Source organism: Monodelphis domestica, chromosome 7 (genome assembly GCF_027887165.1).
Source record: "Monodelphis domestica isolate mMonDom1 chromosome 7, mMonDom1.pri, whole genome shotgun sequence".
Classification (NCBI taxonomy): Eukaryota; Metazoa; Chordata; class Mammalia; order Didelphimorphia; family Didelphidae; genus Monodelphis; species Monodelphis domestica.
The window spans coordinates 125,020,460-125,047,976 of NC_077233.1; the positions used below are offsets into that span (position 1 = coordinate 125,020,460).

At 38.9% G+C, this 27,517-nt stretch overlaps 1 protein-coding gene across 2 annotated transcripts; it reads left to right on the forward strand.

Moving 5' to 3' along the window:
• The first annotated feature begins 7,341 nt into the window (after positions 1–7,341).
• On the forward strand, positions 7,342–9,565 carry DMAC1 (distal membrane arm assembly component 1). 2 transcript variants are annotated; one of them, XM_016424254.2, is made up of 2 exons: positions 7,342–7,836; positions 9,243–9,565. In XM_016424254.2, the coding sequence occupies exons 1-2, from the start codon at positions 7,614–7,616 to the stop codon at positions 9,317–9,319; spliced, it is 300 nt and encodes a 99-aa protein (XP_016279740.1). In that variant the 5' UTR covers positions 7,342–7,613; the 3' UTR covers positions 9,320–9,565. The 2 variants fall into 2 exon arrangements, with proteins under 2 accessions (XP_016279740.1, XP_016279739.2); XM_016424253.2 differs by having other exon boundaries at positions 7,513–7,750.
• The last annotated feature ends 17,952 nt before the right edge of the window (positions 9,566–27,517 follow it).

Genomic DNA, 27,517 nt, shown 5'->3' on the forward strand with positions numbered 1-27,517 from the left:
TCCCCACATGCACATACACAAGGAAAGAAGCCTGGCTCCTGCTCCATTTGCCTCCATCCTAGTTATGCCTGTTGAGATCCATCATCACTGAACACGGCCCCTTTTCTTCACTCTTCTTTTCTGCCACCTCATATTATGTGCCAACAGCAAATTGTTATGGCCCTGGAAAGGACAGAAGAACTCTCCAAGGAAGGTCAAAGACAGGCACAATAAGAATGATTTGAGGGGAATTACAGCTTGGTGGAGATTGTTCATTGTGTCACAAGAAGGATGTCGTCCTCTACTGAACTCTGCCTTAAAAGCCGCTACGTCCAGGGGACCGTCTTCCTTCTTGACAGTAAGATGCAATGTGGATTAATTTCAGCAATCCATTAGAAGTAGGAAACTGCTGAACATCTGGGTCTCATCATCTCCTCTTTCCTTTCCTGCTGATTCACTGGTCAGCAGAAAATATCAGTCCCAGATGTTTACCCGTGCAATACCCACCAGGCCTAAACATATTATGGTAGGGATCAATAAGAATTCCTTCTTTGTTACAGCACTAAGAGGCAGGCTGGTGGGGAGGCATTCTATTTAAGTGAATGAGTGTTATGGGGAAAGCCAAAATAATTAGACTATTTCTTTGTTCACAGGACTGCAGGCCTCAGCTTACGCATCAGTGTATTTCAGCAGCCCTTCCTCAGGCTTAACTGCATGTGTGCATGATATTTCTCTAAGCAGAGAGCTCTCAAAGAGTTATGAAGTACCATTCCTTGAAGAAAAGCCAGGCAGTTTCTCTTGTAATCAATACCAGGATCCAAACCAATAGAAAACATGCTACTTGGCTGCTCACAGGGTAATGCTTTGTATTCAATAAACATCAAACTTGGTCTTGTATCATTTTGGCTCAGTGTAGAGTGGCTCACCTGAAAATGACAGCATTTACTTAAACACAGTATATTTCACGGTCTGTTTTTTTCTTTTTTGGCCCCTAAGGAGATGAAGTAAGGCCACACAGGGTGAGATGGTCTCTTATGAACAATAGTGAATGGAATTGGGGTCAAAATATCTTGGAGCAACTTGGAAAACATCAGCTACTCAAGCAGACAGGGTCTTTTTGGAAGCAGCCTTGTACTGGAAATCTTTCCAAAGAAGGTTTGTGTAGAGAATCTAGTTATGATGATGAACAAGAGAGATCTGAGGTGCAAGAACAAGAAACCAGCTCAAGAAATCCTAATGCAGAGGAGTGCCAGTCACAATGGGAATCAGGATGCTGGCTCTAAGAATGTCAGCGGTTCAATTTGGATGTCTAGCATTCTGTGGGCTCTTCTTGTAGAGAAGCTACAATTGGCCATTCCCAAATCAGTGGTGTGACCCAAATGGTTCTGTTGAGATGAAAGAAACGATATGTTAACATCCATACCTGGAGGGGAAAATAAGAATTTGGATCTCATTTTCCATATCTATGACCCAGAAAGCATTGTTTACTGAGCAAAATCACATAAATTGCCTTTCCCAGAAGAAAGTCATGCACCTGCCCCCAGATCAGTGGTACTCCTGGGCTAGGGCTTTATTGATGGTAATCTTCTAGATGGTAGGATTTTAAAAGCAGGGTGCCTAGAGTTCCAGAGGCAGGAGAACCAATCTGTGGGCTGTGGAGGGTGTGGGGAGAAAATCACCAGCAGGATCACCATAGCGTACCAGAATTCTCTACTTACAGAAGAATTTAATGAGCACAATGCTGAAAGGAAAAGCTACAATGTATTATCAATTTCAGCAGACCAGCAGGAGTCACAGTTCCCTGAACTCTAAATTCTGGACTCAGAGTCACTGGACTGAGTTTGGATATGACTGAATACTCTTTATGCTATGGGGAATCATGAGGAAGTAAGTTATAAATTCCCTGGAGCCTTTAAATAGGCACTACCTCTTTGCTTATGAGGGCAGAAAAAGCCTTTCCTACTCAATTCTCTTTATCTATATTGTGTTTATGTCTTACTTAAGTGGTTCTACTATTGGATTTAGGCTTGTGTGGTCTGGGAACTAATAGGTCTTTGAAAAACTGTTTACCCCCAAATAACCTACATCAAACCTTTGAAACTTCAGACTCTGAGTTTTCAGGGGGATTCCAAAAACCCAGTGTTACACATGGCCATTCTAAAGATTTTTATTTAAATCAGTATTTAAAAAGCCTAGAGATCAAAGGAGGAACTCTAAATAATAACTATTATGGCATATTTCATTTTTATTTAACTGAATCCTTTAACTCTAGTTTTCAAGTTAAGGGCCTGTCTAATAATACTAATATTCCAGGTGTATGATGTGAACATCTCCTTAAGCTGCATAAGTACCATGAAGTCACTGGTATTTACATATTCACTGATTATGATGAACAAATCCTGAATTCATTTTTATATACGGGGTTAGTTTTCTGCTGACCTTCTAAACAAAGTAATCATGTTTCTTCCCTTTGTATATGTTTAAGTCGTTCAGAACCCAGTAAAACCAGCTGTGTGTCTTTCCATCTGAGAGTCCTTTTACACCAAGCCATGCATTATTCAGCATTCCTTTATTCATCCTCTCTGCTAACCATGACATGCCCCCCTGGGTTCTTAGGGTGAAATTCTCCTTCCATGTGTCTGTATGCTGATAGCAACTACTAAGTAGGACCGTCTCCTGGTAAGAGTCAATAGACCACTGGCTGCTCTGAAAGCAAGGCCATTTGACTTGAGCCTTATTTCTGCTGAAAGCCACTTTAGTGAGTATCTTTTACAATTGTTTATTTCTTGACCCTCTTATAGTTCTACAATGTGAAAGACAAAGGGGAAACCTCAGACTGCTCATGTTACTGTGATTAAGAAGGATGCTGGACTAGATGAGGGGCTAAGTTGGTGGCTTTTCTGAGTATGTAGGATATTTGAAGATTTATAAAGTTAGTCCAGTAAGCTCAAATCACAAATATTTACTGAATGTCTGAAATACAGGATGTCCTCAAAGACAGTTCAGTGTAGTTTTAACTATATAGTGCACTAAGACTTTGGGGACATGAATGTAAGGAATTAATTTACTCAGCAAACATTTATTAAGCCCTACTGTGGGGAAGGCATTGGGAATGCAACTATATACAGCATATAGATAATACACACTATATATAGTATATAGTGTATACATATACATACACATTTACACAGTATATTTATATGAAAAAACATATATATTTATATTTATCTCCACATATATATAATATAGACCTTGTTCTCAAGGTGCTTATAATCTAGTTGAAGGGAAATATATGCACAGAAATAACAATGCTATAAGGAAGAATATAGTAAGTTCAAAGAAAAGGTTCTGCGAATGATATATTAGAAGCAGAAGAAAATCCCTTTAACTGGGAAGGATCACTAAAGTTCCATGAAGGAACTATCTGAGTTGGAATTTGAAGAAAGTGAGGGATTTGAATAGACAAAGATTGGGAAGAAAAGAGAAGAGAATTCATTTGAGGGAAGGGGAAAATGTAGATGAGAGGTCCTTGAAGGCAAAGACTTTCATTTTTGTTTTTTGTATCCCCAGCATCTGTATAAGGCCTGGAAGATGTTACTTAATACATGTTAGTTCATTGATTTATGGGAGAGGAAAAGAAAAGAATGGGGAAAATAGTCCAATTTGGCTAAAATTAAAGGGAAACAATATGAGAGAAGGCTGGAAAAATATGTGGAAGTTAGACTGCAGGAGGCCCTGAATGCTACCATCATAAGGTTATATACTTTCATACACAGTGAGGACTGATGATAAACAAAGCCTGAACTTTAGCCTAAAAGGTTTTACATGAGAAATAGAATGATCAGAGTAATACAACTGAGATGACTTTGGCGGCTATGTGGGAAAAAACAATGGGAAGAATAGATAGAGGAAAGAAGACAAGTTAGGAAGCTATTGCAATAGTCTAAGCAAGAAGAAATGAGACCCTGAAAAAAGTAACTCAAATAGAGTTTGAGGTAGGGGAAGGGTAGTAGAAATGAATATGAGAGTCTATCAATGGAGGACCAGATAAAACAACAAATTGGATTGTGAAGTGAGGAAGAGAGAAGTCAAAGATAGCTTGTAATGATAGATTCTAGGACCAAAAGCCCCTTTCCCTTTTAGCTCCCCCTTTCCCTCTTACACCCCTGTCCCCTGCACCTACTGGAACTCCGGAACAAAGCAAGTCATTCCACTTCATAGGGCACTATTACTTTCCATGTTGTGACCTGACAAATACATGATAGATTGATGTTCTGGACTTATACTGTCTGTACCATACTAAAGACAATACAAGCCTGGGAACAAAAGCCCCCACACCCAAAGCTGACCCCTTGAGGGACATCCAATCAAATGGACATGAGTACCCAATTTTACCCAATAGGGACAATCCAGGTTATCTCATCCCAGTATAATGGAGAACTGTCCTAGAGGAATATGAGATGATACAACCCACCTAGGAACTCTGCAGAGCCAGTAAAGCACAAACCCCTTGGCTTCTAAAAAACAAAGTTTATTTTGTAAAGAGAATAAGGGAAACTGGTAGGCAGGACCCGAACACTCTTAAAACTAGCTCCACCCAACTTCTAAGTCTCCTGCTTAAGGAGAGCCTTCTGTTTCTCTTCTGGGCCCTGCTTACAGCTTCTTGTTCTACCTAAAAACCCTTCACGTGCTATCTGACTTATATTCCTACACCAGACCACCACCCTATAAAAGATTGCCCTCTTCTCAACCCAGATGGAGACCCTTGGCCATCTACTGGTTGCAGGCTCACCCAGGTTCTCCTTTCCTCTCCCTCTCTTTCCTTTCCCACAATAAAGCTTTGCTATATTACTCAATCTCTCTCTCACTAGCCTTGGTTCAGACCCCTGCCAGCCAGGTCTGTCATAACTCTAAAGCGATAAGTCTGCATGTAAACATGGAAAAATATTTTTTTGAATTTAAAAAAAAAAAGCAATGAGTCTGGGTGATTGGGAGGATGATATCTTCAAAAGAAAGACTGAATTTAGAGGAATAAGCTTTGGATAAAAGCTGATGAATTCAGTTTTAGATATGTAGGCTTTAGATGCCAATAGGCTACCTAGTAGGTATTTTCACTTTCTAAATGCTATTGAAAGAATAAGATTGTGATATACTTAGACAGATAAGAAATAAGCTCATGAAAAGCTAAATGAAATTATACAACAGTATAAAAATATGTTACTGAATATAGAAGATATAATAAGCAATTATAATAACTCCAACATTAATCAAATGAACTAATACTAATACAAATAAAGAAGTGGAACTGACATTGGAAAAAAACTATCACTTACTATAGACACCATGCTTTAGAGGAGCTAAACCACTGAGTTCTGCATTTCCTGAAACCATACATCTTCATCTTCACACTGATCATTCCTAATTCCCCATATACATGTCCCTCTTACCCTTTTCCTGAGAATTATAATTAAAATAGCTACCAATATGTATACCAATATTCTCATCACCATATAATTTTAGTGAGCATGATATAGAGCCACTTAATAGTCTCCTTGATGAAGGTATAAAGAAAGGCAGGATTTCATAGCAGATTATGTCTTTTAGTTCATGGAATTGCCTGAAAAGTTCAGAGAAAGCAAAATCTCATGGCCTTTTCTGGTTATTTCTTTTAAAACATTTGATTTAGTATGACAAAAAAACTTTAAAGGCTGATCTTTTTTTTTAATTTTTCATAAATATTTTTTCCAATAAGCAGTGGTTTTCAAAGGTTATGCCACAGGTCTGGCACACCAGCATGCCATGAGTTTCATTAGATGTGCTATGAAATTTTAGATGGTATGTTATTTCATTAAGAGAAATTTCCTAAATAATTTTACTGTTAATTTTATTTTCCTACCACCTCTAATATAATATTCACATAATAAAACTTGCCAATTACACACATATATGTTGACCTCAAAATATATTGGCCCTTGAATTCACAAAATACTCAACAAAAATGGCTGCACTTATTAGGGTTAGATATGTAAGTAGAAACAGAATTAGGGTGAGAAAGAAATAAACTTAAGGACAATATTTATTTGGTACTCACTATATATGTCACTCAGCTAAGCACTGGCCATATAAAGAAAAGCAAAATATAGAGGAAAAAGCAAGGTCCCTGTACTCTAAGTGTTCATATTCCAGAGGAGGGAACATGTCAACAACTGCATACAAATAAAATATATGCAATATATAATATGTTTATGTCCAATTCTCACACTAAACCACAAAATCCTTGAAGAGAGGGGTGGGCTCTTACTTTAATTTCATTTTATATCTCCGTCATTCAGCACAGAACTAGACTCTGGGTCATAGGATAACAGGCTTAAAGCTCAGAGGGACCTTAAAAGAGATCATCTAGTTCAGTCTCATTTACAGAAGAGGAAATCAAAGCATCAAGAAGGGGAAATGATTTCCCCAAGATCCTTCAAGCAGCAAGTCGGAGAGCTGTGATTCCAACCAGAAGTTTAATCCACTTTCTTACTGTACCACTGGCATTAACTAGTCCAGTCCCATCCAATAAACATTTATTAAGCGCCTAGTATGTGCCTGTTACTGTGCTAAGAGCTGGAGATACAATTAATAAAAAGAAACTGACTCCCAGCCCTAAAGGGGCAAAATGTAATGAGGACGACAATAATCGAAAGAAGGAAAAGTGGGGAGGAGGGAGACAGGGACACAGGGCTGAAGGAATCTTCTTCTGTGGTAATGAAACCAAAAAGAGCAACAAGTGCTGAGTGGTGTGGGGCCAACTTCTGTTTCTGTCTGCCCTGTAAAAAGGAAGGCATCATGGGAGGAATTTGATACTCTGCAGTCCAGCTCTCCAATCAAGGGGAGAAGAGAAGGCTGAAGGAAATAGTGTCAATCAAGGCTTGAGTTAGCTGGATGTAGATGCTATTAAGTGATGAACTTAACCTGACAGGGGCGTCTAGTTCCTTGGAGTGGACACCGAGAAGATAGAGAGTTGTGTTTTTTGCACTGAATCACACTGGCTCTGATCATACACATGATGACCAGCAAATAGGCTAGTTTTCAGTAGCAAAGAATCTAAATTGAAAATAGAGGCACTTGTCTTTGTAATTTGGGGTAAATTGTTAAAAGTCTAAATATAAAAACTAGCTTAAGAAATTAACTGTTTGGGGTTATTACTGAATTATGCCACCTTTTAGATGTGGCCCTGCCCAAGTCACCTTTCTTCTCAAGAGTTTCCTCTTCTAAAAACATCAAGGAGTGATTTCCAAATCAGTGGAACCATAAATACAAGGTTTGGTTTCCTTTTTGTGTGGTTAGTGGGGGAGTGAGGAACAACAGTCTTGACAGTTAAGACAAAGATTGACAATGAAAACGGCAGGAATTTTAAATACAAAAAGAAGGCACCGCCCCTTCCCACAGCTGTAGCTCCCTCCCCGTAGGACTTCAAGAGAGCGACAGTCCGTGGAGGGAAAACTACAATTCCCATTGAACCACCATGCCCACTTCCTGTGCAGCTCCCATCGCGGCTCGGCTTCCGTCATCATTGTGTCGTGGGTTCCACTTGGAAGCCGTTCACTTCTAGTGTTGCTCTCTCTGCTCCTCGCCCCTCCCCCGTCGTGATGGCTGCCACCACTTCGTCTTCGCCCCCCGCAACGCCAGCCTCAGCCCCAGACACAGCTCCATCCAAGAGCCAGTTAATGGGCGGCTGCTTGAGCTGCCGCCTCTTATCGGGAGTGGGCCTTCTGGGGGCCGGCGGGTACGTGTACTGGATGGCGCGGCGGCCCATGAAGCTTGGCTATTATCCCAGCCCCGGGACTATCTTCCAGATGGTCGTCGGCATAAGTGAGCGCGAGCCAGGGACGGAGGCCGGGAGGGGGCAGGCGCGAAGGGAGGAGGCACTATTAGGGCCAGGGAGAGGAGGCACGAGCTTAGTGCTAGGAGGGTGGGAGGGAGGAAGGAAAGGAAATTGTTGGCTTTTGGAGGTCTTGAAAACTGGGCTGGGGTTGGGGGAGGGGAGCGGAGGGAAAATAGGTTACACACAACAATAATAATAGCTTCCGTTTCCAAGATGCCTTGCAGTTTACAAAGAGCTTTTCCTCATCGGAACCAAGTCAGGCAGCTGGGATGAGTATTCTAACCCCATTTTACAAATAAAGAAACTGAGGCAAAAGTGACTTGATTAAGGTCACCCAACTGGAAAGTCAAGACAAAGCTGATTCTCCCTGCTCCTAGTCATAAGTACAAGATTTGACATCGTAAGGGCCATCTAGTCAAGTGGTGTCTAACTGGCTACATATTGACTGAAAAAAAACACAAATTAACATGATTTAAACCACAAATTAACATGGTCCATGTTGTATTGTATTTCTGTTTATTGTGTTAAACATTCACAATTGCAATTTAATCTGGTTCTAGTCTCACTCAGTTTAGTAGTCCATTTGTTGGCAGAGAGTTTGACATCTCTAAGGAAGGAAGAGACTGCAGACCCAAAGAGTAACATTTCCAAAGTCATGGTAGAGAATAAGCAAAGGAAGCCACATTTGAAAAAGTATTCTCCAGCTACAAATCCAGCACTCTGACCATGCTTATTCCACTATCTCTTACAGATTATAGAATGGAAAAATGAGTCAGTGAAACTTTTGGACCCCTGAGAAAAAGGGAATAAGAATTTATTAAGTACCTACTATGAGGCTGGCACTTCTCACAACTCTCCAGTCAGAGGGAAAGTCAGTCAATGATTAGTCAATAAATATTAGCCCTTAACTCTGTACCAGGTATAAAAAGTGCTAGTATAAAAAATGCTGATACTTAAAAAAAGAAAAACAAAAAGGCCCTTCTGTCAAAGAATTCACAATCTAATGGAGACAACCATGTACAAACAAGCTATCTATATGAGAAAAAAGTAGAATTAAGTAGAGTAAGGGAGAGGGGGATGATTTGCTCTACACACAACATGAAATTAATAATTTTTAAGTGAATGATTAAATATCAAAGTGACCTAACTCAGAGCCTCTAGAATTTGAAAGTGTATTCAAGGTGCTGGTCTTAGAAGGCCTCTGTTAAAGTCTGGTCTCTGCCACTTACTGAGTTTTTCACCTCGGACAAATCACTTTTTTAGCCTCCATTTTCTCATCCTTAAATGGGAATGATAACACTTCACACTACATGCTTTCCTCCTTACAGGATTACTGAAAAATGTGCAACCAAAATTCTAAAGAAATATGAATTGCTATTATTATTGTCCTTAGGCATTGCATGTTGGGGGATGGTCATACTGGTGGACCCTGTAGGAAAAGCCTATCCTGCAGAATCAAAGAAGCAATAATGGTGATAATGATGAAAATGGCAACTTCTACAAATCAGCCATTCATTCCTATGGACTACCCAGCCACCCCATTGGACTACCCAGATCCGGAGGACAGAAGTAAGAGACCTTCAGATGTTCCAGACAAGAATGATCTAGCTTTAAAGCTGTGGATGCTTGTAGGGAAAATGGACAAAGTGTGGTTACATATTTCTTTTTCCCCAGACCTACCCTCCCATAATAGTGAATAAATTTCTCATAGAAGAATATAGGGTGTCTGAGTCTTGTCTGGGGTAAGAAAGGGGATTTAAAGCCATTGATCATATGAACTAGGGGCAGTAAAAAAAAACACAAGATTAGAAAATAACCCATAACTCTTTTTGGTCAAGTTATTTTAACAATCCTATGTTGAACATTTAAGAGTCATAACACATTGTTGACTGTAAATTCAGCCCTTTTCCAACTATGCTAATCCTATCGATATTATGTACCTGACACTGTTGGAGTCTATGGGAAATATTGAAGGACTAACAAATTCCTTACATTTGTTTAGTTACTCCTTAGTGTACTTCATTATATATGAGCTCCTCACTACAAAATCATAAGGCTGCTAATTCAGGTACTGTCCTCATTTTAGAAAAGAAACTAAGGCTTTTCAGAGTGGTCAACTAAAGGGTACTACTCTGGTCTAGATTTTAGTCCCAATAATGCTACCATCAGACTGGCCTTGGATAAGTCATTCTCTAAGGATTTTGTTCTGTTTCCTTGCTTGCAAAATGAAGAAGTTGAAATATATATTTCTTGATCCCTTCTAGTGCTTATATTCTGTCTCTGATTTATTCCAATTTATGCACCAAATATGGAAGAGCCTTTTGACTTAGGCCAGTGATAACTAGTTTGCTGTCAGGAAGTTTACTGGTTGGCTTACCCAAATTTACCAAGATAAATGATCTTTTCATTCTGCCTCTAACAGGAAACACTAGAAATGTTCTTATTTGGAAAAATGAGATGAATTTCAAGGGAAATAACATGGGGAGAAATGTTTCATTGACTTGAGAATTAGGGCCTGGGTTCAAATCAAATACTGCTCTGATATAAATGACCATGGAAAATAATAGAATGAGCCCTAGACTTGATCTTGAGTCTTGATTCTACTAGTTAATTTGTGGCCTTAAACAAGCAGCTCAACTTATGTTTTATGTTTTTTGCAAATTGGAGCTAATAATACTCTTACTCTCTGCCTCACTCTGGGTTCTTTTAGGATTAAGTGAGATAATGGTTATAAAATGTATTATAACCACAGAGTGCTATGTAATTGTGAACCACTGGCACTAATATTTATTAAAGTTGAAATATAGTATATATATATATATATAGTATATATATATATACACACACACACACATATATACATTACTCAATTCAGTAATTAAAAAAATAATACTAAATTCTAAAGTTAGAAAGGATTTTAGAGATAATCTACTTAATTCACCACCTAAAGCAAAAAGGATTCAATAGCATCCCTGAAATATGGTTTTTTTTTTACTCTGCTTGAAAACTATAAGATGTCAGAGTACACAATCTAAAAAGCCTTGTCGATTTTGGAACAATTCTAGTTATAAAATCCTTAGAAATCCTTAAAATCTTTGTATCCTTTGTAACCATTACATGTAGGTCTACTTTCTGGAACCACAGCAAATAATTCAATAATATATACTGTAACATAACACTCATCACACTAACAAGTGTTAGTTCTTCATAAATAATCTTTGCTTGCCAAACGAGCCCCAAGGAATTCTAACCTTGCCCCACTTGTAAAAATCTAAAAGGGCATTGGAAAGGCTCCATTTGACCATGCCAAGAGCTATTAATGCTAGTGAGTATTTATTTGAGACAGTTCTGCACCCACTTCTTAGAGAAATCAAAGCTTGTAGTTGTCACTTCAGCCTCAAAACCTATCTTTTATATCCACTTCAAAAGTTACTTAGGTTGATTAACCCCCTACAGTAAGCAAAACTGGAAAATTTTCTGACATAGTAGAAAACAGTTCTAGGATAATATCTGAACAGAAAATCTAATTTTAGAGATTTACAGAGGGATTTTCAGGGTTAAATGGTAGTCAAGCCTATATACAACGTTGATAATCCTTTAGCATCCTCTAGTAATTGCTCTTCAGAGAGAGTACACTTATTGAACTTTGTTAGGGCACAAAATTCATCATGATTGGCAAGAATTAAGTAGTCCTTTGACACATGAAAATGTGACTTCATGGAGACTAATAGTTTAGTCTAATGAGAATAGACAAAATACAAGATAGTGTATGATCTAAAACTCCAATACCTTTTCAGGTATCCCTAAGGCCTTCCCTCTCATTGGTAAGGATAAGAAGGACAGCAGAAAGAAAGCTCAACCCAGATCCTCCATTGAAGGAGGTTAACCAAAATATCCTTCTCTTTCTCATCTGCTTATACTCTTCTGGACTTATCAAGCCCATAGGTTAATAAGGATATGGAGATAAAAAGACAGGGGAAGAGCATCCTGTAAGAACCTGATAGAGAAGCTTTAGTGGTTAGGGTTTATTGCTCATGCGGACCAGAGATAGAATAAAGATTCTAATCATTGAAACATAAGTCAGCTGAGATCTTCCTGGCATAATTTGAAGCTAGATTGGAGATAAGACAGGGTGATTAAGAAGAGAAATTTCTAGGACCTTGGGCATGGAGACTATGAAATAATAGATAAGAGAGTGCAAAGTTTCATCCAAAAAGAGGATAATGACTTTAGGAACTAGTTAGAGAAAAATGCAAGGCATCATCATAGGAGGAAGGACAGATGTCATAAAGGTAGGGAACATCCTGGTGGGTCAGGATTGGTCTGAGTATTTATTAATGGTATAATTGGAGTCCAGTGCCTCAGGGAAGAAAGTTGGAAATTGAGTGCCAGAGCAACCACATGTTTACCCCAAGTTTGATGTTTTGATGGATAGGGCTTTTGTTTTCATCTTAACCATCATGACAACTTTGGGAATTTGAAGAAGATCAGATGTTTTATGGGGGTTGGCGGTTGACAGAGCCTTGTTCAGATCCCTTTAACTGATTTCCCATTATCTAAGTCATAGGTAGGTAGGTAGGCACCAACATGAAAAGTTGCTTGGGAAATGGCAGCTGCTAGCACGGGAGTTTTCCCCAACAAATTCTAGAAAAAGGAAATGCCAGGCAAAAGAAGGCAAGACTAGGACAAGGATTGACAGCCTGTTCCAATAAAAATTGACATTCATCTTTACAATTACTATATCATTTCACCTGCCCTACCTCTGGCACTTTTGATAAGTTTTTGATTTGGCTAATTATTAAAGTATTTTTAAAGAGATTTTTTTCTAATTTTCTGACTCCCAGCTTTAATGCCTTATAGCTAAAATCATAATTGGGAATTAATATTGACAGTAATTGTCATAGCAACCTAAATGTAAAAGTTTCAGTCTTAGAGTAAGGAAATTTGAGCTTCGGTTTGCATGCTGCCCTTGACCTGACCCCATATTCTTACCTGTACCTCTCAGTTTCTTCTTCTTTAAAATAAAGGTCATATCATTTATCAACTTGAGGGGGCTTAAAGGATGCAAAACCCTTAAGGCATCTTTGAAAATAGCAACTTGCCTACCCACCAAGCATGTGTTCCAAGCTTTAAGGTATGGTTACAAATTACACTGATTTTGCTAATAACATTCTTTTATGGAGGAAAAGTGGGCAAGCACATTTGAGCTATTTATTTATAAAACTGATTTAAGCTGCACTGAAATCTGTGCAGAAAAGCCATTATCCATAATGTTTGATAAAATGGGAAGTTTTGCTCACTTTGCTGGAAAATGATGGAGGTGGCAATGTAGAATTTTATGGGGAAAAAAAAAACTTAAAAATAGCATTATCTGCAATCATAGCTTGGAGCTGCCACCCCAGATCAGACCACTGCTCCATCAAATCCACTCCCCAGCACGGAGCAGCTGCCCGTGCCTGACGCTTCACAGGGTTTCAGTAACCTCTCACCCCAATTAGTATACCTGGCCACCCAAACAATCCTGTTCACTGAGGGAGGAGCTCCTTCCCCAACCCTGCAGTGATAGGGTCATGCCCTGAAAGATGAAATGTGATTATCCTATCTCAGTCAACCTGCACAACTACTGAGGCATTCAAAAGAAATATGGTAAGTTACTGGAAAAGTAGAAGTGTGTGTATGTGTGGAAGCTCCTCCTTCCAATTTACAGAGAACCTCAATAGGAAAAACCTTTTTTCTACTTCATCTGGCACATCACAGGTTTATTTATCTGAATTAAATTAACAGGCTATATCTAGAACACAAACCCCAAAAGGGTGTGTGTCTGTGCACACATGTGTATATTGGAGGATCAAAGGTCAAAGTGCAAGAACTAAAATGACAAGCTATACCATAAGTAGGATAATCTAAAATACCTTTGAAATATATAGTATCCACATATGCAAGAGCTGATATCATATATGTGATTAAAAAAAATACTAATGGGGTGGTTCATCAGAGTAACAGTCTTACTGTTGAAAAGAGATTATGAAGACAATGGCAGGGACTTTTACACTGGCTGAAGCCCAAGACCTTGGTAGTGTAATTACTGGAAGGCTTTTAATAACTAAAAGAAAACTGGCCTCTTTTTTGCAGAGGAATTAATATTTCCAGGTAGCTGAGATATGCAATATTAAGATGTTTTATCAAGGCCTACCAATTACAGTCAAGCTTCCTATAAAGATCAAGGCCCAGATTATTAATATAATGAAACCAAGGCTAATTTCTATGTGGACTTCAATTCAACAAATATTTAGTGAGTATCTACTCTGGGCCACCAATATAATCAGGGGAAAAAAAAGGAAAAGAAAAAATAAGTCCTTGTTCTAAAGAACTTATAGTCTAGTGAATACTGAAGCCAGTAATCCAAACACATTGCCAGTAGAAGGCATGCAAACATATATGTTATTATCAAACAGAAATGTTAAAAATGGAATTCTCAGAGTGGTTTTTTAACGTTGTGCTATGCAGTAGTGTTTAAAACTCTGTGACTGAGAACTGTGAAAAGACTGTCAAAACTGTGACAAGTAAAAGACAGGAAAATTGGGGAGAAAGGGCCCACTTTACAGCCTCACTAGCCTGTGAACACCTGTTAGCGGTGAAGTGGGCTGAGAGATGTATTTGGCACATGTTAGCAACACCCGACAATTCACCAAGCCTTGATAGTTGAGTGAAAACAGGATCCTCTATCTGTGGCTTTGGCTGTCATAAGCACATTTCAGTTTTCATCAACAGAAACTTATCAAGGTGCAAGAGGAAGAGATGAGAAGATAAAAGACCTTTTCTGGAAATGTCTAGTTCCTGCAGTCTTTGCCAATATTCCTTGTGCCTTAGAAAATTGAGAAGGGATGTGCAGACTTTAAGAGAAATTGGAAGAAGGCATCCATTCCAAGAGAATTAAAGTTATCTGAAGAGGAGACAGTATTGGTCTCCTTCCTAAAATTACAGGATATCTCTTTTTGAGTGTATACCAGCTCTACAGGAGAAGCAGCATGGTTCAGACCTGGGTTTATACACTAGCTGGAGAAGTCAGTAAACCCCACTATTTCAGATTTTTCTTCTGTGAACAATGACAATAGTACTTGCCATATTTGCTTCATAGAATTGTTGCAAAGAAAATGCTTCATAAATAAATCCTAAGACACTATAGAAATGTGATAGAATGATTAAAATTTTAAAAACCACTCAAATATCAATGGACAGAGACTCATGGTGAGCATCAGCAGGCTGAAATACATTAAAAATAAGCAATTATAAAGTCAAAGTCAAGTGAAAGATGGCATCAAAGAAATGTATGAATGAAAAGGAAGATGAGCTAGTCAGCTAGGATGGCCAAAGAACACCTCATGTGCTCCTTTGATATCTTTGTGATACTGAAAGAACCCAAGAAAAGCTTCCCCCATGTCAGGAGGATTCCTGGTGGGGAAATGAGAGGAGGACTTGGTCAAGGGTATATGGATGAAGGACAACATGGGTAGGATGATAGTAATTTGAGTATTTGATAGAAGGACAGAACAGACCAACAAAGAGACTGTGAGGGTAAAGTCACCACAGCAGAAGAGTGACATCACTGCTTTAGAAGTTCAGAGTTTGGAAATTCACTCCAGTAGTGTGTCATTGTTTATCAGTGAGGATTTTGTAGCCGCCTCCATCACAGGCAGGCAGCAGACAGAGATGCAAGTTAGAAAAATTAAAAACCTGTGTGTTGCTCTAGGCATGTTTTTGTTTGCTGTTCAGCTCAGTTCAAGGCAGTGTTTCACTTTCAAATGGTTCACTTAGTAGGAAATGTAACCAACAAGTAAACAGAAACCAAGAAAAAAAGAAAGGGAAAATATACTCAGAGGAAAAAGTTTTCTGCTGTGGGGGCACTAGAACTGGCATTTCTAAAGTGCCAGCTGTCAGTATGTTTTGTTTTCAATGGGTTTAAATATATACATGGGGGAGTGAGTGGAAGGACAACTGACAGCCATTTGCTTTCTATAATGCTTATTTTAGAGGCAGGATGGCACAGTGGAAAGAAATCTGGATTTGATATTGGAGGACCCAGGACTGACTTCTCTGACCTACAATTTACTACTTATGTGAACTTTGGCAAGTCATTTAACTTTGATGGGCTTTTGTGTTCTCTTTTGTAAAATGAAAGGATTGGCAGGTGACCTTTCTAACTCTAATCCCAATTTTCACTCTCTTAAAGATCCTATTCTGACCACTAATTGAAAGAGAAAGCACTGAGTTAAGAGTCCCAAGACCTGAGTTTGAGTCTCCAATCTGCCAATTACTAGTTGTTTAACCAGGGACAAATCACTCTCTCTCTGATCTCAGTTTTCTATTCTAAATACCTGGAAGAGCTTTATGTTATTATAAAATGAGGTGATAGAGTCTCATAGCATCAAATAAAAAGGCAGTGAGACCTCATGAATAGAACTCTAGATTCATCATTAGGAAGACCTGGAGTTCCAATGTTCTTCTAATTCTTACTGGCTTTATGACCCTGGCAAATTACTCAACCTCTGTTTACCTTAAACAAAGGACTTCCCTCAAAGCCCAGCTAACCTGCAACTTCCTACAGGAAGTCTTTCCTCACTCCAGACCCACTATACCCTCCACTCCCTCTTCTAAGGCCACTCTCCCAAAGCCAGGTGCTCTTCCTTATATTGAAAGTAAATTTTAATTACTTTGTGTTTTGTATTTCCTTGTATGTCTATGACAGAAATACTCGGAAGAAACCTCCATTTGGAGTCCAAGGATCACTGTCCAAATCCCAACTTTCCCATTTATTTGCATGACCTTGTGAAAGTCATTTTAACTCTGCCTCTGTTGACTCCTGTAAAAACAATAATGAAAATGCCATTAGAACAATAGACATCCACTTCAGGTAGGGAGGTAAATCCCATCCCAAGTCAAGTAGCTCTTTTGTGTCCAGAAGCTTCTCCCAGTATCTCACACCCTCCTTCAGCTCCTACTGCACCAAAGCTGAAGTGGATGTTCATTGTCTGGTGAAGAGGGACCTTCCCTCAGGGGGAAACCTCTCCTGTGACAAGGTCAAAACCTGGGGTTTCTACCCTCAAACTAAATAAATTGGGGATCTCCAGATTTCCATGTTGACAGACTCAAATAAAATAATAATGAATGCAAAACCCTTTGCTAAAGTTTTAGAAAAAATGTCAATTGTTAGCTTCAAAGGTCACAGTTCTTAATCTTTTTGTGTCATGACCCCTTCAGAAAGTTGGTGGATTCCTTCTCAGAATAATGCTTTTAAATGATTACAATAAAATACATAAGATTACAAAGGAAGGCAATTATATTGCAAAACTTATCGAAAACATTTTATGTTAAAGGAAACAAATTTATGGACCTTGGGTTAACCCTGATTTTAATATTTGTCTACAAATATGACATCTTGATTCAAATGTGTTTTGCTTGATTAGGGAAAGAAGAGACCTTGTTCCCATTTCCTTGGGCAAGATGGCATGTTTATCAAACTAGAAGATGACTTTACCCTGGGAGGTGGAGCTAAGTCATGTTGAGGGACAGAGACAAGATTTAAAAAAATAAATTGGCAGGCTGGAATGATGAACCAAATTAAATGAGATAAAATGTAAAAGGGTCATATATGATATATTTACATGGGAACAAATAATTTCGAGGACAAGGTGGGAGAGGGGTCTCATATTCATACCAGTTGGTCAATTGAGAAAGATGTGAAGTTAGGGATAGACAGCAAACTCACTATGATTAACAGTATGATATGCCAGCTAATAAAACAATAAGATCTCCAGCTGCATTAAGAGATGTCTAGTGTCCAGAATTCTGAGACCATCCAACCACTTTAACATGCCCTGGCCAAACCACATTGGAAGAATTGTATTCAGTCCTGGAGTTCTTAATACCATATTTTAGAAACAAGGATAAAAAATATTGATGACTGGAAGGCTATATAGAAGAAAGTTGATGAGAGGTCCAAATTTCATCACATCAAATGAATTGCAGGGGCTAGAGATGTTTAGCCTAGAGGAGATGTGATGGTTGTCTTCAAATATTTGCCAGACTGGCTAGCATATGGAAGAGGGATCAGAGTTGTTCTTTCTGATGCTAAAGGAAAGAATTAAGCATAAAAGGGAGAAATTACAGAGATGAATTTATGTTTAAGAAAAACTTCCTTACAAGTAGGATGGACTCTCTCAGGAAGCCAAGGACTCCTTTTAATATGAGATCTATATGAGGAGACAGGATGGCCAGACACACTGACTCTCTCTCTCTCTCTCTCTCTCTCTCTCTCTCTCTCTCTCTCTCTCTCTCCCCCCGCCCCCCAATCCCCCTCTCTTTCTCTTTCTCTTTCTCTTTCTCTTTCTCTTTCTCTTTCTCTTTCTTTCTCTTTCTCTTTCTCTTTCTCTTTCTCTTTCTCTTTCTCTTTCTCTTTCTCTTTCTTTCTCTTTCTCTTTCTCTTTCTCTTTCTCTTTCTCTTTCTCTTTCTCTTTCTCTTTCTCTTTCTCTCTCTCTCTCTCTCTGAGATTCTTGCTCAAGTAGAAGTCAGGCTATATGTTCTCTAAATTTCCTTCCAATTGCTGGTTTCTATGATTCTTTAATATGCATTTAACCACTAGGTATCTGAACCTCTTCATTTATAAGAATAGATATTGGTCACCACATCGTCATCCCAAGGATTATACACTCCCCTCAAGTTCAGAGAGCACTCTGGGTATATCAAGATCTCTGTGGCTACTTTTCTCCTCTACTTCTTCCCCTTTTTTGGTTGACAATATTTGTTTCCTTGAGGCAGTTAAGTATCATAGTGGGTAGAATACTTGGCCTGGAGTCAGTAAGACTCATCTTCCTGACTTAAAATTTGGCCTCAGACAGTTACTAACTGTGCAACTCTGGCGAAATCTCCTAACCCTGTTTGCCTCAGTTTCCTTATGTGTAAAATGAGGTGGAGAAGGAAATGACAAACCACTGTAGTAGCCTTGTCAAAACCTCAAATGGAGTCACAAAGAGTCAGATATGACTGAAAAAAGTTTGAACAATTCATTTACTCAGTCTGAATTTCAGGTGTGCATTTTTATCCAATCAGATTCTTGGCTCCATGCCCTTGCCCAATGGAAAAGTTCTGCTCTTCTTCCAATAACTGTTGTGCTTCAATGGTGTTTACTCAGAGAAATATGTCTAGAATATGACATACAGTTCTTTAATCATAACATTAGAAGAAGAGGAGGAAGAATAAATTCAAATATAATAAACACTCAATGGGAGTTGTTCACCTGCAAGTTCTTTCCAGACAAGGTATCTCCAACCCCTCTTTGTTCTGGAGGCCAGACAAAACCCTCCAAAAGAATCCAAACAAATTCAGTTCAGGCATTCAGATTCATAAGAAGATGCATTCTTCTTTGCAGGCAAAGCCAATCCTATCCTAGATCTTCCCACAAAGAACACAATGCTTTGCCTATGCTGGGCCTTAAGTAAATGTTTGCTTCATTGAGTTAATTCAGTCCCATCAACTGGATAGTGGAAACGAGTGCTAGATGCTTAACCGAAAGCCTGAGAGACAAATATGGTTCTCATAGTTGTTCCTTTTTAGGCATTGAACTATTCATTTCTCTGGGCCTCAGTTTTTCGCATTTGCAGAACAAAGACCTTAGACTGTTCTTTTAGGCTCTTTAGAGTTTGCAGCCTATATGCCTCTCTTAGCTGAGCTCTTGTTACAAAATGTAGAAACTCTTTCCCTTAGTGATAAATGGGCCAAATAAAACATTGTACCAAAACCCTGCAAACAGTCCTAAGCACCTGAATGTTCTAGGCGCATGTCAATGAAGTTCTATTGAATCTACAGAGCTATACAAATTTGTGGTCCAAGGTAGAGTTGACATTTCTCTACCTAGATACTCTTGCAGTATTAAGGACTCTGAAAACTGTTTAGTTATGATCCCCCAAATCTGATTCTAGAAGGAACCTCATTCTTGTCACAGGAATCTTCCTTTATAATTCATCAAAGTCATCTGATCTTTACAATTGTTACAAGATTTGACTTCATAATCAGGTTTTTCTCTATATTAGTTTAGTTTTTCATCTTCCATTCAAGTAATTTTGTTTAGAACAGAAACTCATCGATGCATATTTTAGTTAATTGAAATAATAAGCAATCATCTGCTGTTGTCTGGTCAGTCTCTTTGTTCCCAGAAAACATCTCTCATTTCTTTTGTTTGATTTCACTACCTTTCAATGCTTTAGAATTATAATGGGTAAAATTCTGGCAAAAATAGTATCAGAGAACAATAAGATTGGTTAAATAATAATCTCTCCCCTAGTCTAATTGGGCAAATATTGAAAGTCCATAGTGTGAGGAGTTGTTATGAGCTAAAGATTTTGAAGGTGCTCAGACTTTAATCTAGGCATATTTTACCTTTCCTTTTGCACTTAAGATTGATTGATTTACTATAGAGCAGCTGGGTGGCTCTGTGGATTGAGAGCCAGGCCTAGAGACAGGAGGTCCTGGGTTCAAATGTGGCCTCAGCCCCTTCCTACCTGCATGACCCTGGGCAAGGCACCTAACCCCCAATGCCTAGCCCTTACCACCCTTCAGCTTTAGAACCCATATACAGTAGATATTCTAGGATGGAAGGTAAGAGTTTAAAAAAAAATAAAAGATTGAGTCATTATAGAAATGAGGGTGAAAGTGAAGAACACTGAATTTGGAGCATATAGGCCTGGTTTCAAATTCTGGGACTGCTACTTCCACCTGTGTGAGTTTAGGTGACTCATTTTACTTCTCTGCATTTCCGCTTCCTCATCAGAAAATTAGATGACTGAATTCATTGCTACTTAATGTCTTTTCTAGCTATAAATCCTATTAAAAATTGTGCCCATTTTATTTATTTTGAAGGTTCATATGAACTTTTAGAGGGCAGAAGACGTGACAAGACTTTCCTGTCTATTTTCTCTACCATTTGGCACCAAATGCTCCCTAAATGTGTGATCCTGTCATGAGCTTTCAGCCATGATGATGAGAAATGGAAAAAAAAAATTCACACCTAAAATGTAGTATCCTAGTGAAATCTACTGCAAAGTATTTGGGGTAAAAAAAAAATGTAGTGAGTGGTGAGATGAAAACCACAACTTCTAGTTTCCTAAGTGCTTTCCTCTGTGAGAGGTGATGCCACTGGGATTGTGACGATCTAATTCTAGCTGATGAACCAGCCTCCATAAAGCAGAACATGAGGGCCTGGTTCATAGGATGGAAGGAGCAAAACACCTCCTTATGTTTTCCTTTATACCTGGAAAGAGACCCATCTCTGACATGTGTTGGTGAACCTCCACCAATTTCCTCATTTCTCAGGAATTTTAGGAGGATGATTAGTCAGGAGACCTATCACCCCTTCTCCCAGAGCTGTGCTTTGGGATCCAACAAGAAAGAAAAGAATAAAGATTTCATCAAGTTTGTTTCTGAGCCTGTTTTCAGTCTTTAGAGGTTAATCAATCAACAATTATCTCATGCAAAGTCTTGCCACACATTGGAATTGTGACTTTTCTAGGACATCCAACCCTGCCTGGATTTAAACCTTGCTCTTGTCTTTTCCTACGAATACCCCTCCCCTCCCCTGGTCCAGCTTTGTCTACTTATACCTTCTACCTGGCCAAAGGCCCCCTTCACACTTGCCTTCTGCCCCCACCCCCCAAAGGAGAAGACTTACACTCAGCACCGTCTACAGAACCTCTTCTCCAGATGCATAATCCCAGAAGACACACAAGGTGCACCCTACAACTCAGAGGGGAAAAATAGACCCATCCACCAGCTCTTCGGAGTGCCTGATTATTAGGATGTGTAAGTTATGGTTTTCAGCTCTCTGCTGAGATCCTGAAGTATAATGTCAGCCTGAGTGAGGAGCCATAAAATGGGAAGTCAGAAGGCTGACTGAGTTGTCAATGGAGGCTTCATTACTAACTCTGATGTGCTGCTTGGCATTTACCCAGACAATGTGAGGCTGTGACATTAACATGTGGTTCTTTATGTGAATCTGAGCCCAGCTGCTTTACTGGAAAGGATGGGAAGGAAATGCAATGGAGGTAAAATGTTCCAATTTCTCCTGCAGTCCCAGTAAGAAAAGAACACTGGCTGTAAGTCACATTATAAGTCACATGTGTATTCAAACATACATGTACATGGTTAAACCACAAAGACTACCCTGCATGTGTGAATATACACATGCATGTGACTGTATGTGCTCATGTACACATACATGTATATATGGGCCTTCTGGGGCAAACTTTTTGAGAGAACAGGGATGTGAGTCTCATAGGAAAGGTAGGTATGAATGAATAGCCATCTATATCATTGGAGGGAATTCCAAAATTTAAGAGATCATAGAGTCAATTGAATATCAAGAATTTAAAGATATATACCATAGTCCTCTTCTTCTGAGGCATGGGATCTCAGCTTGGGTTCATGTACTCATTTTAAAGAATATTTTCATAATTATATCTCAATATAACTGATTTCTTTAGTAATCCTACATATTTTATTTTATGCATTGCAGAAGACATTCTGAGAAGACTGCTACAGGAGTCCATGACACACAAAAAAGATTAAGAATCCTGCTCTAAAATGAAGAGTGATAGAGCAATGGATGATCTACACTGATAAAGTGGGTTTCCTCACTGGTAATTTCCCACAAGTAGGAATGAATCAAACAAATTTCATAGGATCACAGATCTAAACCTAGAAAGGAACTCATAGGCTATTTAGTCCAATCCCTTCATTTTGCAAACAAGAAAACTGAGAACTAGGGAAGTTAAGTGACTTGACAGAGGTTAAGAAGTAGTGTAACCGTGAAAATGTGGTTTTCAAGACTTTGAATTGCCAAAACTGTAAAAATGATTTTAGTGTCTTGATTTTGTATCAAAAGTAAGTGGTCGCCATGGGAAAAATTCCCAAATATGAAATACCCAAGTCAGCTGGGTTTTATGGAGATTTTAATTAATACGAATGAAGGAATTAAGGGAAAGGAGAGAGACAGAGTAAGAGGAAATAGTAGGAAAGGCCTAGGCCAAAATGGCCTAGGCCTTTCTCTTTAAGAGAGAAGACTAAGTCAGTCTTTAATCACTCACCACAAGATTTTGTCCCAAGCAAAACTCCAATTCTTCACTGAAATCCTCAACTCCTGAACTGAGTTCAGGGAGCCAGCTCTGACTCCTGTCTTCCAATTCAGCTTCCAAAGCTGAACTAACTCCAGAGGCCTCAAGCTCCTTCCTTTTTAAGAAAATTTTCTCTTGTGTCACCTCCCCTAAATTTTCACGCCTACCAGTCACAGTAGAACGCTTTTCCTAGGACTGCCCATTCTTAGTTCTCATCAGTCTTTAGTTCTCACCTTCTCTGTGTAAATTATATCTTCTGAGTACTTCACACCTCTTTGCTAAGCTTGCCTTTTATAAGTTGTTTGACCTTTTAGTGATTAATTTGACCTTCATAGGTACTTAGCACCCTTTTGTATTAGATCTAAAAATAGACCTAGCTTGAGGTTTTGGCCTCACTATAAGTATGAGTTAAGTACTTTTTCATTGTTCAGTAAGGAGTTTTACAACTTTATCTTCCCCTAAAGTATTCCTAAGTATGGGTAGAGTAATGTAAAATTCCCAATACATTCCTGACCAAGTACCTTCATTGTTTAAAATGGGGAATAACCTTAACCAAATATTCTAAGGTAGAGTCTGAGAAATTTTAAGATTCACAGTAGTCTCAGAGATAGGATTTGAACTCAGGCCCTCTGACTCTAGAACCAGTGTTCTCTCCATTATACAACAGTGTTTTAATACTATTCCAATACCTCTTCACTGCCTAGAGATGACCTCAGTCTTTTGAAGGTGCTGCTGCCCTAGCTGATAATAAGTGTTGCCAGGTCTCAATAAGTTAGAAGGGTCACAACTACAGTCATAGTGATAGATAGATGACATCTGCAATTTGAGACCTTGCGAGGTAACTCTAGGGAAGCTCATCACCAGCGAAATCTTTTTTTTTTCAGTCATTGCAATTTGTGAAGGTGTTTACTTCAGCATAAATGGGGTTTTGTGTCATGGGAGGGAGCTCCCCCACTAATAAAACCACAGATCCTTGAAGTAAACATATGTAATTGGGCTTCGGACCCAACTAGGGTGTTTGGCATGTGGCTGCACTTGTGAAAGGAGCTGTGACTCGAGATTGTTGGAGAGAATGCTGTGTGCTTACTTATGGGACTAGTGGAGTAAAAGGGACATTTGGTTCCAGTGATGCTTCTAGACACATCCGCATGGAAGGAAAATCTGCAAGTGCGTAAGAGAAGACAGATTTTCAATGTCCCAGATTTCCTCTATATTTTTTTTATTATATTATTTCCTCTATAGAGACATAGAATAGCCCTCCCTGAGTGAGATTGGGTCCTCTCTTTACAGGATCTGAAATGTCATCTTGCTAAAGAACTCATTTATACACGTATATTCTTCAGAATAACTTGGATAATTTCTTCAATTTCTGTTTGAAATTAACTTGAATAAAAATAAATAAATACACGCACTATGTACCATATGGGATGGTAATTTTTACAACCAGCATTCTGCAGGAAGGAGTTAAGGTGGTGCGTGTACAGTAAGGCTTAACTTCATCCTGAAGAATGGCCAAGGAAACGGCTTTCCTCCTGAACCAGTCTTGTACCCCCAGAGTATCAGTAATTGAGGGGGCAAATAGATAATTTTAGTCTGCTGTCTCTTTTGGAGATAGAGAAAGGAAGAAGTAAATGCCTAGCAACATCCCTTTTCTTTGCTCCCTTCAAGGTACAAATTACAGCCTCCCATGGAAGGGGGACAGATTCCAGAGACACCTATCTGTGCCCCATGGGAACCATATCTGTCTTTACATTTAGACAACCCATGTGGACATAGCAGTACCTTATACATGACCTGTCTTAAATACATGCAATATATATATATATATATGTGTGTGTGTGTGTGTGTGTGTGTGTGTGTGTGTGTATTCAGTGGATCGATCTGTGACCTCATCAAATTGGGAATTCCCTCCAGTGATACAGATTGCCACCCATCCTATATACCTCCTATCCATGTGCTCTCACAAAACCCCCAGACTTTCTCCCAACACACTGAGGATACAATAGAACACTCAGTAATGCTTTGCCCTTACCACAAAACCAGCCCATCTTATCTTTCTGTCATCTGATTCTCTGATAGCATCCTTTATTCTTCTTTGGAATTTCTAATCAGTTATATACTGCAACCTGCTCACACCTCCATGTGCCTTTCCAGTCAGTCAGTCAGTCAGTCAGTCAGTCAGCATTTTTAAGAACCTGTTATATTCCAGGCACTGTGCTAAGTTCTGGGATATAAAAAGAGGCAAAAGACAGCCCTTGCCGTGGAGGAACTCACAATCTAATAAAGGGCAACCTGCAAACAAATAGGTACAAAAAGCTATAAACAGAATAAATAGGATGTAATTAACAGAAGGGGTGGGAAAGACTTCCTATAAAAGATGGATTTTTAGTTGGGAGTTAAAGGAAGTGAGTAGGGAGAGCTGAGGAGGAAGAGCATGCCATACATGGAGGATGGAGAAGTGATGGAGTGCCTTATTGATGGAATAGTCAGAAAGACAGTGTTCCTGGATCACAGAATAGGAAGGGAGAAAAGTATGAGAAGAAAGGAAAGGTAGGAAGAGGCTAGTGATGAGGGGCATTTTGTTTTTGATCATGGAGGCAATAGGGAGTCATTGGAGCTTACAGAGAAGGGGGTAACAGGCTTTAGGAATACCTCTATGACGACTGCATGAAGGATGGATTGGAGTGGGGAGAGACAAGGCAAGCGACCCACCACCATTGGTCATTAGCATTGGTCTGGCTGTGAGGTGGTTAGGGTTTGCATCAGAGTAGTGACAATGCCTGAGAGAAGGAACCATATTTAAGAAATGTTGAAAGATGACATGAACAGGTCTTGGCAACAGGCAGAACGGGAGAAAGAGAGAGAGATAGTGAGGAGTCATGGATGACACCTAGACATCGAACCTGCGAGGTTCCATTTCCTTCCATTGCATCTATGTGATTATCATCTTTGGTTCCTCAAAGGCACTGGGATTCTAGGTCTCTTTCCATATAGCAATGCCAAAAAAAGTTTATTTTGAAAAGATGGGTCTTTACTGTTATCAGAAATGTAGAATCCATAAAAGCCCTTTGCAATTTACCAAAAAAAAAAAAATCCAGCCTATACCCTTTTTTCTTTTAAAATCTGGACCAAACTCAGTGTACATCTATAATGTCTGTCCAGATATGCATACTATCAGACGATTTCTATACTGTGTTCTTTCAGATGAATGTTGAAACCTAGGTAACTGACATTCTTTATCTATTTGTTCTTTCTTGTGTGGGTGGACAGGCCCTAGTACTTCTTTGAGTGATCACAGATCTTTTCCAGGAGTATTTGTAATGTCAAAACAATGTTACTTGAAAACAGGAGCATCCACAGGGAATCCCTCCCTGACTTGGACTTCTGGTTAGATTTCCTTCATCACAGTGAATACTTTTGGCAAGCATGTATCTCCCTTAAAAAAAGTTATCTCTTGTCTGATATATATTATCAGAGTGTTATTGAACAATGTTATTTCTAGTATACCTTCCAAGGAATCTTGAATGATGTTGATATGTGGAAGTCACCTTGTTGTAAAAGAGCTTTTAAGAGAGGGCATTGTTCTACTGAGTCCATTGCTTTTTTCACAATTGATGAACAGTAGGCACAATGGGAGTTTACATTTTCTATCTATTTCAGTTAATTCATGAGATGGGTAAGAGGGAGTCTATTACTGAATATCACATCAAAAGATTTCCTAGTCCCCGAATAGTACTCTCCTCAAAGCTGCCCTCAAATTTATATATAAATGACTCATAATTTGTATAGAGTAACCATAGAGGTCAGTAGTGTTGATATATTCTTGGTCACTTTTGGAATTAAAGCAATTTGAGATTTTCCCATGCTTTTGATATCTTCCCCTCCTTTAGATACCTTGTAAATCGGTCCCTCAGCACCCCCCAAATTGTACTACCTCCAGCACAAATTTCCTCCTTCTATATATACTTTATTCAGTCCAGCTGTTTTTCCCATCTTTGTTTTCTTTCTCTGTAAGCAGCTCAGGGACTATGAAGTTAGGGTCCAAGTGTGTTGTTTCCATTATTCTTGAAGGAGAAAAGTTTGTTGAAATAATTTTTACAAATATTTTTCATTTTTCTTCTGTATGTAGCCCTCTTTCTATTTTCATTCTCAAATGCCCTTGGTATGACTTTGCTTAGTTGGATATCTTGCCAAGCTTTCTTTAGACTTGTTTTTACCCTCTACTGCTTCTCTCTTCTTTATGAGATGGTAGTGCTCATCCATCATGCTTTTTCATAAGAATTTACAGATGAGTTTATACGCTAACCTAATGTTACCAATATTTCCCTCTCCCTTTTCATCTTCCTCTCCCTCTCTGTCTCTGTCTCTGTCTCTGTCTCTGTCTCCCTCTCCCTCTCCCCCCCTTTCTCTCTCATGAAATAATTTCTGACTAAGGTAATTTCTGAGCTCCTTTGATTTCTTTGTTGTAACAATTAATTTACATTGGTTTAATTTCTGTATAAAATT